The following is a 16,749-nucleotide window of genomic DNA, read 5'->3' as shown; positions in this document are numbered from 1 at the left end:
GAGGGAGGGAGAGGAAGCTGTGCAGGTAAGCATGATCATTTGGGGAAATAAGAGGTGAACTGGGCAAAACTAAATGCAACATTGGTGTCTGAACTGGGACTGGACAGATGATATTTGAGCAGAGATTTGAAGAAAGAGGGACATAGGAACGGACAGAGCGAGCAATATTGAGAAGAATAGACACAGTAGGGGAAGAGAAGGTGACAAGGGCACAAGGGGATGATGGGTGCATTTTACAAGAAGCCCAACAGAAAGGGGAGAGCTGGGCTCATCACCTCCTCTCTCATCTCCCGGTACCCTGGAGGAGGAACTATGCACTCCTCATTGACTTGTACCACGGATAAGGATACTTTGTGCATTTGAAAAACAAGCAAACAAATAATAACAACCAAACATGAGAAAGAAACGAGACTCTAGTCATGAATAGTGATGGCGTAGAGAACTGTCTTCAGTAGTGTTTGGTCAACAATTCACATTTAACTTGCTCAGCAAGTTCCCTAATTTCCCTAAATCGCAGTTTTCCAATGTAGAAAGAGAAATTGTTTGGTTTGCCACAAACAATTGAAATTTTCACAATTTACAACCTAATGACCAGAGTGTGTACTTTGAATTTCTTGGGTAAGAAATAAATTTTTGTAGTTGAACTGATTAGATGTGTCTACTTTGATTTAAAAATAATAAAATCGTTGATTTCTAATGCAAGTCATTTTCACCAAGGGCTTTTTAGTATTTTCTGCGGGATTTATTGTCCTGAAATACTTTTCAAACAGGTAGATTTAAAGGATGATTAGACCCAGGTATTTTAACCAGAACACAGTTGTTATTTTTGTTTTTAACCAGATTATTCTATACATGTCACTATCAAAATTATGAGGTGCCCTAGAAATAAACATTAAGAGCTAAAAGAACAGTTATTTTCTTGATATGTTTTTAAAACAGAACCCATTATTTTTCTCAACTTGATGTATTTTAGGCACTATGGAATTTCTTTTTGACCTCTGACCTCAGACATTGTTCTGATTAGCTTTGCTGGTTTAACTAGGTTGCAGTGATTAGCAGCCCTGATGGTCATCCAGTCCTTTTATTTTTTTTCATGATTTAACTTTCTTGTTTAGTCTCTCTCCATTTTCTCCAGCCTCAGAAGAGATGAGAGCCTAGTATCCATCTTTAGAAAAATACTCCTTCATGTTGCGCATTATGACTTCATTCTCAGACTGAACAGTCCCGGGTCTGCACCCCAGGCACACCCGCTGTCTGCCGAACAGACAGCAAACCAAGGAGTGGGCTTTTTTATTAGAGAGCCCTTAGACTCCATGTGAACCCCAGTAAATTTGGCTGCATTTTGAAAAGTTATGAATTTCATTAAATGGTTCTTATTTGTAGCATCAAACAGGTGAGATTGTTTCCATCTATCTAATCTAAGGCTTGGTTCTATCAAAAGTTTAGAGAAATAATTGGCAGACAGACAGAAAGGTAGTGAAGACTGATCTCTTTGAAAGAACACGTTGAGAACTCTCCCTCAAATAGCAGCACTGCCAGGAAACCCACCTGAGGACATGCTATGCTTACTACCCGACACCCTCGTCCCCTAGCAGACACAGCTGCTCAGTGGCCGTTCCTCTTGCGTCACTATGCTCCATTAGCGAGGGAAGGGAATGCTGTGTTTCCAGAGCTACACTGAGAGCACTCGATGGCCCCTGAGCTGTAGCAGGGCGGGGGAGCTCCCTGAAGAGGTGGATCTTTAGCTTTCCTTTAGGAGACCTTTAGGAAGCAGGGGGAAAGGGAGGGAGATCAAACTTTCCAAGAGCCCTGAGTAAGTTCTCCCAGGGCGAGGTGCCACACTAAGCCTGCTGGCTGAACAGAGAGCATGTGTTGGAAACTGGAGAAGCCAGAAATGTAGAGCAACCCATTGGAATGTATACAAGATGTCCCATGGGGAGAGGTTTTGTATGTGGCTTTAGGTAAGCTACTTGAACTGTCTGAATTTTAGGGGCATTATTTGTAATATCTAGGCAAGCCAATGTCTACTCCAAAGGGTAACTGTTATGTTCAAGTGAGATAAGTGAGTGGAAATTCTTTGTACACAGTGAGGTACTGTGTGTTGACGGATAGTTATGGTGGCACAGTGGCGGTGGGTGATTACAGAGCCACAGTGTTTTATGCTAGAAAAAAACAGAAGCAGCCCTAACCTTTCACATTTTACTAATAGAGAGATAAGCCATACCTAAGGGAACTTGCTCAAGCTGGTTAATAAATAGCATAGCAGGAACTAGAAATCCCAGCCTCTTGGGTTGAGGAGAATAAAATAGCGAGTCCAAGCCAACTCTCTAGCTAACTGGGATTCCCATCTTCATCAGTTCAATCTGGTGAGTTTCGTGAAGTCCGCGGGTCCTGACCCATCTTGGTCGCTGGAGAGCCTCTGAGGCACCACGGCACATTGGGCCACCAAGAGCGAGAATCTGCCTCTGGCTCCCTGTGTCATGCTTGGGATCACATTCCATCCCACAAACATTTAAGCAAGGGCGTGAGGGCAAGCTGCCAAGTAGCACAATACAAAACAAATGTCTCATTGTGTTTGTTGCCGCACACTGTGTGGTTTTGTGTGGCCCAGAACCATCGAGTGGCTGTGACTAGAATGTGACAGTAATTTGTAACAACAGTGACTCTCTCTCTCTTTTTCTTTGGTCTACTTTTGTGACATGCTCCAAAATCCTGAGAAAGGACTGTAAAAGAAATGTTCAGAAATGTTCTAAACAGATTTGAAAAACTTGTGAACCCTGTCTGAACTTTTATTAGATTGTCCCACCACTCACTCGTTTGACACCAGAACAAGGAAAGCATTATTTATAACGCACGTGTGAAATCCCAGAAGGCATTCTTGAAAGAATTAAAGGGAACAAAATCTGTCCCAAAGAGACTGTAAGCAGAAAATAAATGATCAGATGAGAAAACATGTAAATCAAAATGTGAATCTTTATTTTCCCTCTCCTTTAAAGGAAACGCGGGCTTTTTCTTGGCCATTAGCCATACAGAACAGAGAACTTGGTACAGTGACACGGGTGTCAGAGAAGCCACTTGGTCGTGGCCAAGTGAGAAGTATAGGAGAGTCACTTGTGTTGATTCTTCTTAGCGTCCCCAGGATGGCCACTTCCCATGGAGGAAGTAAGATTGTGAAGGTCCCAGAGAAGGAAGCAACACCTTGAAAACGTTTAGCACATTACAATTTATAAAGCACTTTCACAAATGTCTGCTTGAATATTTGCTCATGGCAATCTTGGGAGGCATATATTGTTTCCTACCTGCTATAGTTGGAGAAACTTGGGCACAGAGAGGTTTGGCAACTAGTCGAGGTAACTCAACCCAGAAACAGCCAAGTAAGTCCACTGTGGACCCCAAAGCATCTAACATCATGAATTGGGTCTCGCCCACTGCATTGCAGCTGCAAATGCCCAGGTAGATATGGAAAGCTTGGTCTCTTGCTACATTAGCACATCCCAAAGTGTGGTTTTTAGCTGTCTGGTTCTAGGAGACATATACAGGTGGTTCTCTCTCTCCCACAAACACACGTTCAATTTAGTTTAATTTACCATGTTAAAGTTAAATCTTTTCTTTCCTACCAAACTCTCCAGATACTTTAATGAAGCTCAGGGCATTATGAATCTCCTCGAAGTGATGAGGGTTACAGGTTATAGTGTATTGGACACAATTGACCTAGGAACTTTTAGAGGGAGCTAGCTTTTAACATTTTGAGGGACTGATGTTCAAAAGAACACCGTGTTGAGTCCCAGCCCTCTCGTTACCCCCCCCCAGACCAATGTCTTCTGTTACCCCCACACATCAACTATACCTTTATCATAAATCTGGATTCTAATTTCAATATTTCCATAAAAGAAATAATTATGTCTTTTTTACTAAGAACCTGGCCCTCTAACTCCATATAAGTCTGCACTGAAACCCTGCCAACCATGTAGTTGCCTACCCTTTTGGGCCTTTTATTTTCTAGAATTTCTGTAAAATTCAAGGTGTCACACTTATAAATAGCTCTTGCAGAAAGGCTCTTTGCAAGAATTTATCCATTCCTTCCAAAGAAAAATGCCTCTCTTAAGCCCTATATTCTTTCAGAAAGATTAGCAGACACTTGCACTGGTTGTCCAAGATACTTCCCTTGCACGGATGTTTAAATAACACAGCTCTGACAGCACAGCAAGAAGACAAAGTCCCAGTCTTCATTGTGACCCCCCACTTCTTTCAGTCACTTTGGCCACTGGGGCTGTGTTTTGTCTAATGAGAAAAAGCAGCAACAACAAAATGGACAACTGAGCTAGTTGCACCCCTACAGTATGGTGTGCTACACAATGATGATATTCACTCTTGTTTATAAGGTGGGGAAAAGGTTAAAATGGGCAATGTAAGAATAAGGTCCCTAGAGGAAGAGATTGTTTTTTTCTTTGATACCACCCCATCCTAATTTTTGCATGATAGTTAGAGCAATGCTGTTTTGTACCTCAGGAGGTCCCCAGTAAATGCTTGCTATGTGGATGAAAATGGTCTGTTAGAAAGTCTAGCACGTTAACTGCCATGTGAGTTATATTTAACTCATGGTAGTTTTGAGCCCGGGGCCTCGTGAAGCATATGTAACTCACACGTCTCTTCACCTTGGGAGCTGCGTGGTGCGCAGGGAACTCACACTGCCACGCGGTAGCATACATGTTGTATGATGGGTGGCCCCCTGTGCAAAACCCTGCAGTTGGTTCATGAAAATCTTACTTGTTGATATTTTTATTGTTACAATTAATATTGACAATTTAATTGCATATAACTCACACACAGAAAACAATAACACATTTTTCATTAGATTAGAAAGGATTGTTTTGTTTTCAAAGTTTTTATAATATTTTCATAATAAAACACCATGGCCCCAAGGAAAAAATTTTTTTTCTGGTGTGGCAGTCAGTGTGCTGGACCTTAGTCCTATTTGTACCAGGTGCTGAAGTGTCACCTCAGGCAAGATCCTATAACTGCTGAGAGCAATTTTGTCATCTGCAGATCAGAGATGCCACCATGAATCCTGGGTCCTTTGTGGTGTGTTCATGAAATTAAATGGGACTGTGTATAGATGTCTTGTAAACTATCTGGAGCGTTACCAAGTGTGGTTTCAGAGAATGGCAAGGAGAATGACACTTTAGCTTCTTGGGCTATGGGGTGGAGGCACATTTTTCAGCCACTGTTATTTCCTTCCTTTAATAAATCATAAATGGATTCTGAGAATTAGAATTGTACAGAAACTCTGGGGCATTACTCTAAAAACTCAGGGACCAAGTTATTCCAGGGATTAGTAATCTTTGTAAATGTGTGTGGCAATGTGCCCAGCCTTTTCCTGGCACGTAGACAGACGGGAGGTGTGCCCAGCTCTGCAGGGCGGTAGCCCCTGCAAGGCCACAAAGCAGTCCTCTCCTTGGTGCCATCGTGTGGCCCTGGACCTGGTGAGGTCCACCTCTGTACTGTGAGTCCCTTTGAGCATCTGGAAACTGGGTCCTCCATGTATAGTAGCAGATTCCCTTTCCCAGAGTCCTGGGCGCACGAGAGTCACAGGGCTGTAACAGGGAGGGTATTCACCAGGCCATAAATGTGCAGAGATGGTTGTGCAGATTTATCACCCACGTCCTTTCTGGTTGGCCGGTGCCCGTGCCACGCTGGCTGTGGTTTGAGTATCAACTCAGAGGGTGACTGCTGCCACCACCTTCAGACACATCAGGCGGGTCCATGAGAGATGACCTGTCACTGCTGAGAGAGAAGGAGTGAGGAAATCTAACTCTATGGAGGCCAACTTAGTCTTTATGAGCTTTTGGGTTATTAAATACTGAATAGTCAAAAATGGGGGCACCTTAAACCTAAGCCAGCAAATTATGTCCCTACTCGTCATATTTGGACTCATCATACAGAGATGAATGGAAAAGTAAAAACCCTCCCCCTTCCACAACCCTCTTGCTCTTTCTTTGGTGCTAAGCGCATCACTGGAAATTACCAGGCACATTAAACGTCTCCGACACTTTAGCTCCTTGGACTATGGGGTGGAGGCACATTTTCAAGCACTGTTATTTCCTTCCTTCAGTGAATCATAAATGGACTTTGATAATTAGAATGGAGCATAGACTCTCTGGGGCATTACTCCAAAAACACAGAGGCTGAGAGTTGTCTTTGAGGTCTAGCTCCTGCTGTAGCATAAGCCCACCTGCTGCCAGGTGTCAGGCATGTCCTGTAGCCTGGTAGTGCCTGGGGATTACAGGATAAAAAATAGGACCTGCCAGCCATGGGACAACTGTGCGGAAATCTGTTCATGGCTTTAAAATCAGACAGCCCTGATGTGCCACAAGCCTGAAAATGAAATTCCTAACTTTCCTCCATGAAGTAAGAAGTCAGAAACAAGTTTACTTTGCCTGTGCTAATGCGATTACCGTCTGGTGCCTCAGCCTCAGTATTTTCACTAAAACGGGCATTTAAAAAATGTATTTGTTTATTGTTGTAAATAATATAAGTAGCAGTGGTCTGTAGTAGATGAAAGTCTTGAGCTTGGAGTCCAAAACCCTGAGTTCTTTGTGTCCATAAGCAACCTGAACCTCAGTTACCTTATCTGTAAAATGGGAATAGAAACTTCTGCTCAGCCCACTGCTGGGTTGTGGTGAGGGGGTCTGAATCAGCCCTGTGCACACCTAACACCTGAAAGCAGAAAGAGGCTCTGACTTTGTCAAGGAAGTAGAGTCACTGGCAGGTCATTTTGGAGGCAGAGCCCTTACCTATCACCCTGGTCAAAGTTATCCTGTTATTTACAAGATGGAGTCATCCTCCTACCAGGAAGTACGTGTGTGTGCGTGTGTGTGTGTGTGTGTGTGTGTGTGTGTATTTGTGTGTACAAGATGAATATCCATCTAATCATCATCTCTGCTCCTATCTGGTTTTGAAACAAAGAGAATCACCAATAATATGAAAAAATTATTTTGATCATTCTTTGCCCTCTGTCTCTGTTGCTTGGGACTAGGAAGAAATCACATATTCCTTATGTGATTATAAATAATTAAAATTAATAAGTACAAATAAAGACCGAAATACAACATCCCCCACCGCCGTACCTTCCACACCTGGCTCTGGGGTGACTGACGCCTCCTTATTGATCCCTCTCCCGGCAGGTTGGTGGCCACACGATGCTGCCCATCCGATGGATGCCTCCGGAGAGCATCATGTATAGGAAGTTCACCACAGAGAGTGACGTCTGGAGCCTGGGGGTCGTGTTGTGGGAGATCTTCACCTACGGCAAACAGCCTTGGTACCAGCTGTCCAACAACGAGGTGTGCAGCGGGCCCGGCCGAGACCCCAGCCCTGGCTGAGACTCCAGGGGCAGCTTCTGCTGGGGTTTCCTTTAGGGCTGGAAGTCAGGACATGACCCTATGTGGCTTTGTTGGGGGAAGCACTTCCCAAATACCCTGCTATGTATCTAAATTTCGTGGGCAAAGTATAGTCACTCATGAATTTAAGGGTTTTAGGGGAAGAAAGGCACAGTGCTTGCTGATTCAGCCTCGCTCCTCTGGTGAGGACCCTGAAGAGTCACCTCACGCTGCTCAGGTGATAAATTAACAGCAGATGTAGCATCCCAGCACCCTACAGTCCAGCCAGGTGTTTGGTATTGTTTCAGTGACGTTTCAAGCTTCTTCCCCTTTTGCACATTTCACTAGATCATTAACTTTCAGTGAAAAATTCAAGCATTTTGTTTTCCTATTCTAACCTTTTTGCAAATGTGTCTATATTGGAGGCACAGCTTCTTGGTCAAGCACCCCACATCTAGTCAGGTCCAAGTCTGTCTTTCTACTCCAATTCCATCATCCAGTACGACTGCTCGTGTCTGTAGCCTGAGGGGTGCCCTGTGAGTCAGTGCCTTGACACAAAAGGGGAACGGGTTCCATCTCAGTAAAATCTAAAGCCCACGCGAGTTCCAGTGTGAGGTTTGAGAGCATTCCACATAAATTATTTCTCCTCCAGTTTTGTGACATGAGAGTGGCTTGAAAAAGTGGAGATAATCCAGTCGAATTCACGTTGATATAAAGCAACCAAGGTTAAATGATGTAATGATTGCTCACTTACTTCTGAGAAAAGTAAACAGCGAAAAGCCCTCTCTTCTGCCCTTCTTTGCTCTGACATTTCTTTGCTTGGCATTGCTTTTCCTCCCGTCTCATCCTATCTTTGATCTCCCCGTGCAGGTGATAGAATGCATCACTCAGGGCCGAGTCCTGCAGCGACCCCGCACGTGCCCCCAGGAGGTGTACGAGCTGATGCTGGGGTGCTGGCAGCGGGAGCCCCACATGAGGAAGAACATCAAGGGCATCCACACCCTCCTTCAGAACTTGGCCAAGGCTTCTCCGGTGTACCTGGATATTCTAGGCTAGGGCACTTCCCCCAGACCGATCCTTCCCGACGCACTCCTCAGACAGGCCGAGGATGAACATCTTTCAACTGCCGCTGGAAGCCCCGAGCTGCTCTCCTTCACTCTAACAGTGTCAACAGCAGAGACAGCGAGAAGCTCTCAGAGCGAAGCAGTGTGTACTTCTCCATCCGTAGACGCAGTATTGACTTCTTTTTGGCATTATCTCTTTCTCTCTTTCCATCTCCCTTGATTTGTTCCTTTCTTTTCTTTTTCTTTCCTTTTTTCTTTTCTCAGTCTTCCCTGCTTCACAGTTCGTACCCTTTCTTTTCGATCAATCTGGCTTCTGCATTACTATTAACTCTGCATAGACAAAGGCCTTAACAAACCTAATTTGTTATATCAGCAGACACTTCAGTTTGCCCACCACAACTAACAATGCCTTGTTGTATTCCTGCCTTTGATGTGGATGAAAAAAAGGGAAAACAAATATTTGACTTAAACTTTGTCACTTCTGCTGTACAGACATCGAGAGTTTCTATGGATTCACTTCTATTTATTTATTATTATTACTGTTCTTATTGTTTTTGGATGGCTTAAGCCCGTGTGTGAAAAGGAAAACTTGTGTTCAATCTGAGAAGCCTTTATATGTGGGAGATTCAAACCAGAGAGAAAGAAGATTTATTCTAAACCGCTGTATGGGAGGAACAAAGACAACCATTGGGATCAGCTGGCATTAGTCCCTACTTGGGAACAGCCCAGCAACCGTTAGCTGGGAGGAATGTATTCGGCACCTTCCCCTGAGGACCTTTCTGAGGAGTAAAAAGACTGTTGAACTCTGTGCCATGGACTATTCTTTGCCTATCACCAGAAACACTAGCGTGCAGTAGAGAGAAAGGATGGCTTCCGTGAGACACAAGATGGTGCATCATATGCCTAGACACAGTCTTGTCTTTGTAGGTCGCAACGATAGCACTGGTTTGTTTTTCAAGTGTTATCCACTGATCCTTTGTCAAGTTCAGTCAAGGTGGATTTGTGTCCAGAGATCATTTCAGGCTCAGGTGGGAAAGCCAAGGACTTGGAAAAGATAGGACAAGCTATAAATTCGGAGGCGAGTTTCTCTTATATTGAACTTTTCAGATAGCACTTCCCTCCGACCCCTAACTTCTACTCCCACCGTCCTTTTAACTGTGCAAGCAAAATTGTGCATGGTCTTCGTGGATTAATGCCTTGTGTGCAGAAACTACCACTCCAGACACCGTGCCCCTGATAGGTAAAGCAGATCCGTGAAAGGTATGACTTATGCAATTAGGGGAAGCTAATGGAGTTGATTAGCTGAGGATAATCGTCTCTGCCTTGTATGGTGGTGATGGGTTTTAATGAATATGGACCCTGAAATGTGGATACCCTCATCCACGTGGAACCCACAGGACTGTGGGGAGGGCAGAATCAATCCCTGAGGGAGAGGAAACCTCACCCTGAGGACATCACATGCGTTAATGTTCAGTGTACACAGGTCAAGTCCCTTGCTCTGGGCTCTGGTTGGGAGAGTGGTTTCATTCCAAGTGTACCCCACTGTCAGTACACTGTTTTGTTTTCTTCACTCCATTAAAAAAGTCAAAATAAAATTTTAGCACGGCATGCCAATGGGAGGCTGGGCCCAGACTGAGCACTGGAGGTGTGCTTCTGGGCATAGTCATTGGTTTTGCAAAAAGAGGGCGTAAATTCAAATAGAAATTTACACTTATTTGGATGGTCAGATATACCAAGGAAGAAAAATATTTCTGTTCCTCAAGAAAGCTTGCTACCCTCTGTGAGGGGAATTTTGCTAAACTTGACATCTTTATAACATGAGCCAGATCGAAAGGGAGTGATTTTAATTCTTCTTAGGTCATGTTATTTCATATTTGTTTCTGAAGGTGCAATAGCTCTGTTTTAGGTTTTGCTTATGCCTGTTAATTACTGGAACACCTTGTTTTCCATTATAGGCTTTGAAAGCCAGTTTTCAAAAATTCAAAAGTGTAAATTAACAGAGAACAAAAGGAAATCCAGTAGTATCTCTGGTCAAACGAGGAGGTTGGACAACATGAATCTTGCAGTCCCTTCAAGTTCTGTGCTGGCCTAGGAGAGATGGGGTTTGAATTGTTTGTTCTTTATGGTAGTGAAAAAAACCCTCCGGAATACACATAATAATCTAACGAAAGCCATATCTCAATGATATATACGTGCACGTGTATATCCTATTAAGGACCCACGGTACTGTTAAAACACTGTGGAGCTCTGTGAAGCAGGAAGGAAGGGGCAGATTTGTACAATCACTTTTCTAGATTCCATCAGCGATGACCTGAAAACCGACCCAGGTTTGCTACCTGTGCATGTCCGGCCAGCTGCTCTGGGGAAAGAAGCTGCAAGTTATTTTATTTTAAGAGCGCAAAGGAGGTACTACTTCAAGAGATCAAATTCAAGGAGGGCTGTGCAGTTTCAGGCAGATGAGAAGATGGGAGCATCCCATTCCAGTTGTATGTTTTCCTCTGAAAGCAAAAAAAAAAAAAAAAATTCTCCTTACACCTTCCTACAAGTCCCTCAAGGTCTTGGACGGTTCTATGCAAGTGCAAAGTTTTATAGTTATTTATATTACTGATTATTATTATTTCCTCTGTTGTCTCAAGAGTATGTGCTGACTTCAGAGACGTCTTGCATTGAAAGAATATCGATTGCTTTAACGTAGCTGAATGAGCCACAGAATATCTTAAAATACTTTTCACTGTTCCTCCAACACCCCTTTTCTCATGGTCTAATTTTTAGAAAAGTAGCATCCTCATTCTAAATTGTAATGGTCACCAAATATAGCCTGCCATCAAAGACGCTGAGAACTACAGCAGTAGCAGTGATAAACGTGATTCTCTAGCCCAGACCCAGCCTGATAATCGTTTCCATTTACAAATTTTTTAATAGTTTTCCAAACACTTTTCACACGTGTTAGCAAATTATTCCTATTTTTTTATAGGTGAGGAAATTGAGACTCAAAGAAGCTCAGATGCATGCTAGAAGTCTCCAGCTTAGCTTCTGGTACCACTGGGACTTAATCCAAGTACTCTGACTCTGAACTTCATGATTCTGTCCACTAGAAACTCTAATATTCAAATGAGCATTCAGGAAAGAAAGCATGCTAACAAATTCATGGAGCAGGGTGTGAAGTTAGAAGAACAAAAGGAAATACATGAGATGACAAGCAGCTGAGATATCGTGATATATAATCATGCTCTTAGCTTCAGCTGAATCCTTGTACACTGAACCAATGTCATAATCAGGCTTATTTAGAAAACTCTTTGAACTATGCTATAAAAGATTATATCAGAATTCATATTATACATGTGTTCACATCAGTGCTACCTGTGATATTTTCATGTATTTATATATGTGTTATAAATACTTGATTTATACATATACAAATGCACATAACATAGTGTGTTTGTGTGTTTATGTATAAATTTATAGACACACAATAATAGAGATAATTATAAGTAGGGTGCAGTATGAATAATTTGCTTAAAATCTGCTAAATAACCAAAACTTTGTAATGTCATGTTGCTGTTAGTGCTCCCATTCTCCATGTGGGTAGGACGACATCACACTTTTCAACTCTGTGCAGTACTGCATGGGTGGAAGGCATATTTAAGATAATGCACTTCCCAAAACAACTGAATAAAAGCCATCCCACCACACTGAATCCTTTCTCTGGTTCCTTGCAAAGGAAAATGAGGACCGAATTAGATCACTTTATATAAAGGTCCAGGAAAGGAAAATGGATTTTTTGTTTTGTCTTTCTGCGCATTTGTGTTATGCTCACCTGGTCCTCGTCCCACTGTGATCCCTTCACACTTGTGTTCAGAGTCTAAACACTCCAGGTGTAAACTGCAATGTTGGGAGCCCAGTGTCTCAAAGGCCAATGGTGAGAAGTCCAAGACCCCACAGCAAGATGGGCTAGTCTTAGGGATTCCCACATCCGAGTAAGAATGTACCAACCAAGAGTGAAGAATGCTGTCCTTTGCAAAGCATAGTGACAACAGGATTTCCTGGTCAAGAATGGACTTTTTATCTTTATTTTACCTTCCTGTTTGCAGATTGGACAGGCTATTTCACCAGTAATGTTAAATTATATCTAATCAAATCAATGACTGTGTATATGAAGGTATACACAGATACCTTCAATTCTGTTGCTCCCTTAGTTTTTTTTTTTTTTTCCCCTCTCCTGTTTGAGGACTTTTTTTTCAATGTTGACCTTTGGTTTGGCCATATATCACTGTTACAGAAAATCCCGTGAGAGGAATGGCCAGTGACCCAACTCCCCAAATGTCTAAGTTAGTTAGTTGTTAAAGCCGATTCTTTACAATGCTTAATTGGAATGTGGACACTCTGATATTGTGATAGCTTGCACATGAATTTCAAATATTATTCTAAAGAATTAGGAGTGGGAGAGATTTATAGTTTAAAATGACAGTGCAGGAAGGGGTATCTTCTTGTTGTCAGGGCTGGAATGAATCACTGCTGCTCAAGTGAAAGGTTCTGGAATATCCTTAGTTTTTGCATTTCTCCCCCTTCTTTTCCCTTAACCTTTATTTATTGAATTATGTATTTATTTATTTATTTATCTATTTTTGCTCCATTCATCACAAACACAAAGCAAAGCAAAAAATATATATATGTATGTATATGTGTTGCAGGCAAAACACTGTGAATTTCACAACCACCACCAAGCAACTATTTTGCCATCTTAACATATGTCTCAGGAGATGAAATGGGAAAAGATGGGGATGTCATTTTTCAGTCTGTGCGTTCAAGGCCAGGTCCATGTTTATTTTCTTTCTTTGGTCCATGCATTAATGAAAATGATCCTGAGTGAAGGTTGGCTGAATGTTCAATGTACTGGAGCAAGCATAACATAAAGCTGCTAGTAGCCATGTGTTTGAATAGGAAAAAAAAATTGGAGAAAATGAAATGTAATGTAAAGGCCTACATCTTGCAGCTTGTATATCTTACTATCGCTTAAAAATGTATAAAACAGCTGGAAATGTTTTAAATACAAGGTCTTTGAATTAAATGTGGATTTTAAAATATGTAATCCCTCGACAAATGACCAAATTATGGTGAACTATTGCTCCCTGTGTTCCTTGATCATTACCTATGACTTACAAATCTGCCTGGAGATGTGGACACTCTGCATTTGCTGCTGTATCTGGAGAGATGTTTGTATATATCCGGGCCATATACACACACTTTCAATATCTCTCTGCAGATATATTTCCCCTTTAATAGTGACCTGGTATTTGGAACTCTCTATCTTTTCATCTGGTTTCTTTTCTTTTTAATGTGACGTCTCTGTGCCAATACTTACTGGTTCTTGTTTTGCAATCTGTTTTGAGGTCCCTTGCTTTACTAAGACCCACTGCATCTTGGCTGATTTCAAAGTGACACCTGAATACAGTGTTTCAAAAAAAAAAAAAAAAAAGTTTTGTTTGTAAATCATGTGACCAGCTTCTCTCAACCTGACATGGAAAGTCTCTTGTACTACAGTGTATTTAATAAAAATGATGTCTTACAATAAATAACATCCTCCAAAAGAGAGACTAAAAGTGGCATGATGATTACTTCTTAAAAAAATGTATAGAATTTCCACAAAGCATGGTGTGCTCTTTTTTCTGTATGAATGTAGTATTATGGTTTTTTGTTTGTTGTGTGTTTTCTAGAGACAGAGTCTCTCTGTGTTGCCCAGGCTGGAGCGCAGTGGCATTCACAGGTGCAAATAGCACGATACAGCCTCAAACTCCTGGGCCAAAGCAATCCTCCAGCCTCAGACTCCTGAGTAGCTGGGACTACAGGTGTATGCCACCGTACTCAGCTCTAATGCATATATTTCTAGATATGGTCACTGAAGATGCCTGCAGTGTTCACTAGTGGAAGTTAGTGAGAGTAAGTGGCCTTAGGTACTTTTTCCTGGCTGATTGCTCCATCAGTCTGATACTTCCAACTTACATCTTAGATAACTAGAACATCACTGCCCATTGCTTTACTTTCTGCAGTGATATAAATGCTCAATCTGCTCTCACCAACGTGAGCGCCTCTACCCCACGTGGCTAGTGGACACTTGAAATGTGGCCAGTGTGACTGAAGAACAGAATTTGAAATTTTATTTAATAAGTCACATTTAAATAGCCACATGTGATGAATGGCTACCATGTTGGACAACACAGAGTGAAAAGATGGCATCCTCATGGTTTCTAGAAGATCAGACTGAAGAAACCTCCCAAGAGAAATGGGTATTGTGGCATCCTATTGTGGTTGGGCAGCTCTGAGGATCTGAATGACCTGAGAGCAGAAGTAACTGAATTAAAAGTGCCACTCTCTCAGCCTCTCTGTGCACCGTGTTTCTGAAATCACAGTGGTTGAGGGAGGACAAAATAGGGTGGCTCGGCAGGGGTCCTGTAGCTGTCTCTTCCTCGCCGTCAGAGAGGTCCACCACACTCTTGTTTCTCAGTATTCCAGTTGCATTTCCCGGGCTCTGGCCGCTCTGTGACCCTCAGAGAGGCCCAGCAGCACCTGGGCAGCACAGACGCAGGAACGTCAGGTTATGCAGTGGACCGTCCAGAATTTGAACTCCTCAGAAACTTTGCCCCTTGAATACCTCTTCTCAGTGGCACATATATATTTTCCTTGAGTTAAAAAAGATATGAGCAGGTTAAAATTCAGCAGGGAATTCAAAGCTGTACAAGGGGGGAAACAATTTGTCCAAACATCCAAATAGGATTATGTGTCCTTGTGGGATCAAAGTGTATATTCCACTCCCAGAAACTGTGGATTAAAGGAGGAAAGTTTAGCCACCGATGCCTTGGCCCGCCATAACCCAATCTGAACTATTATCATCCTATTATTGGTACAATTACGGTGGTATCAATTCAAACTCCAAAGCTAAATTTAAGTGTTGCAGAGCCCTCACCTGCTTTCCTGTGTACCCCACCTGGCCTTCCCCTCCAAACACCTCTTCCATGCAGGGGTGCCTTATTTCTTAAAGAAAAATGCTTCTCATTAGAATAGACATAATTACTTCTAGATTAAATCAACTAACAAAATGAATGTTTATTCTGTACCAGGGTGTTAGGTATGCATATTAGTTTCTGGTGGCTGCTGTTAACATGTCACTGCAAATTAGGTGGTTTAAGATAACAGAAGTTTAATCTCTCACAGTCCTGGAAGCCAGAGTCTGAAAGTAAGGTGCTGGCAGAGCTACACGCCTCTGAAGGCCCTAGGAGAGAATCCGTTCCTTCCTGTTCCTTCCTATTTCTTAGCTTGTGGCTGTATCATTCCAATCTCTGCCTCGCCAGTCACATCACCTCCTGCTCTTCTTCACCTGTCTTCTCCCCTGGGTATCTATTTCGTAAGAATACATGTGATTGCATTTAGGGCTCACCCAGCTAGTCCAGGATAAACTTCTCTCAAGATCCTTAACTTAATCATAGCTGTGGCTATATAAGGTATTACTCGCAGGTTCTGGGGGATTAGGAGGTGGGCATATTTTTTGGGAGCCACTACTCAACCCACTACAGTATCTTAACTCAGCCAACCCTTACATCTATCTTAGGAGGTAGGTACTATTACTGTCCCCAGTTTACAGATAAGAAAACTGAGGCACGAGAAGTTAAGAAACTTAGCAAAAAGTTAAGTCAAAAGAAACTGACCAATGAATATAATGCTTGCTATTTGCTGAGAAGTTTTGTATATTAACTCATTTAATCCTCAGACAACTCTCAGATTGAAGAAGGTGGAGGCTCAGCTCTAGGCAATCGACGGAAATGCAGGTACCTGGCTGGCGTAAGGAAGCAGAGGCCAGGATGAAGCAGTTCAGTGGCCTGGCTCTGCAGGAAAGAGGTTAGCAGCAGCAGCTAAAGCCAAGATTCAAGGTTCAAGGAGACTAGGTGTGCTCTAGGACATTGAACCTGGGGTGTGAGGCAGGAGGACTTTGGTCATTAGGGATAGGGTCAGAATTTGGCCACTCTGAAGCCCAAAGTCAAGCCAGAGCTGCCAGCAAGGACTTCTTGGTGCTTTCCTAGGGCCCAGTGCTACTAAACCATCCTCCTTCACTCAGCAGTCTGGGCGAGGGAGAGCCTGCCGGTAGGGGGAGCTGCCTAGAGAAGGGCTTCTGGAGCTAGAAAAGGGGTGATGTTAGAACTGGGATTTAGGAACACCTCTCTTACAATAATAGCTCTGCAAAGTGGGCCTTTTGCCTAATGTGAAGTTCTCTGGTAGCCTCCCATGGTTAGAGCCACATGAGGCCTAAAGGTGCC

General features: G+C 42.7%; 1 protein-coding gene across 7 annotated transcripts in view; it reads left to right on the top strand.

Moving 5' to 3' along the window:
- The window catches only part of NTRK2 (neurotrophic receptor tyrosine kinase 2), a 343,235-nt gene extending 329,204 nt beyond the window's left edge, over positions 1–14,031 (top strand). For all 7 annotated transcript variants that reach the window (XM_069474074.1, XM_069474072.1, XM_069474075.1 and 4 more), the window contains 2 exons: positions 7,185–7,343; positions 8,250–14,031. In XM_069474074.1, coding sequence (XP_069330175.1) covers positions 7,185–7,343; positions 8,250–8,435 — 345 coding nt within the window. In that variant the 3' untranslated portion in view covers positions 8,436–14,031. The remainder of the gene's footprint in view (positions 1–7,184; positions 7,344–8,249) is intronic.
- The last annotated feature ends 2,718 nt before the right edge of the window (positions 14,032–16,749 follow it).

This window comes from Eulemur rufifrons, chromosome 7 (genome assembly GCF_041146395.1).
Source record: "Eulemur rufifrons isolate Redbay chromosome 7, OSU_ERuf_1, whole genome shotgun sequence".
NCBI lineage: Eukaryota > Metazoa > Chordata > Mammalia > Primates > Lemuridae > Eulemur > Eulemur rufifrons.
The sequence above is the reverse complement of the archived record's forward strand: the minus strand, read 5'-3'. Positions and strand labels throughout refer to the sequence as shown.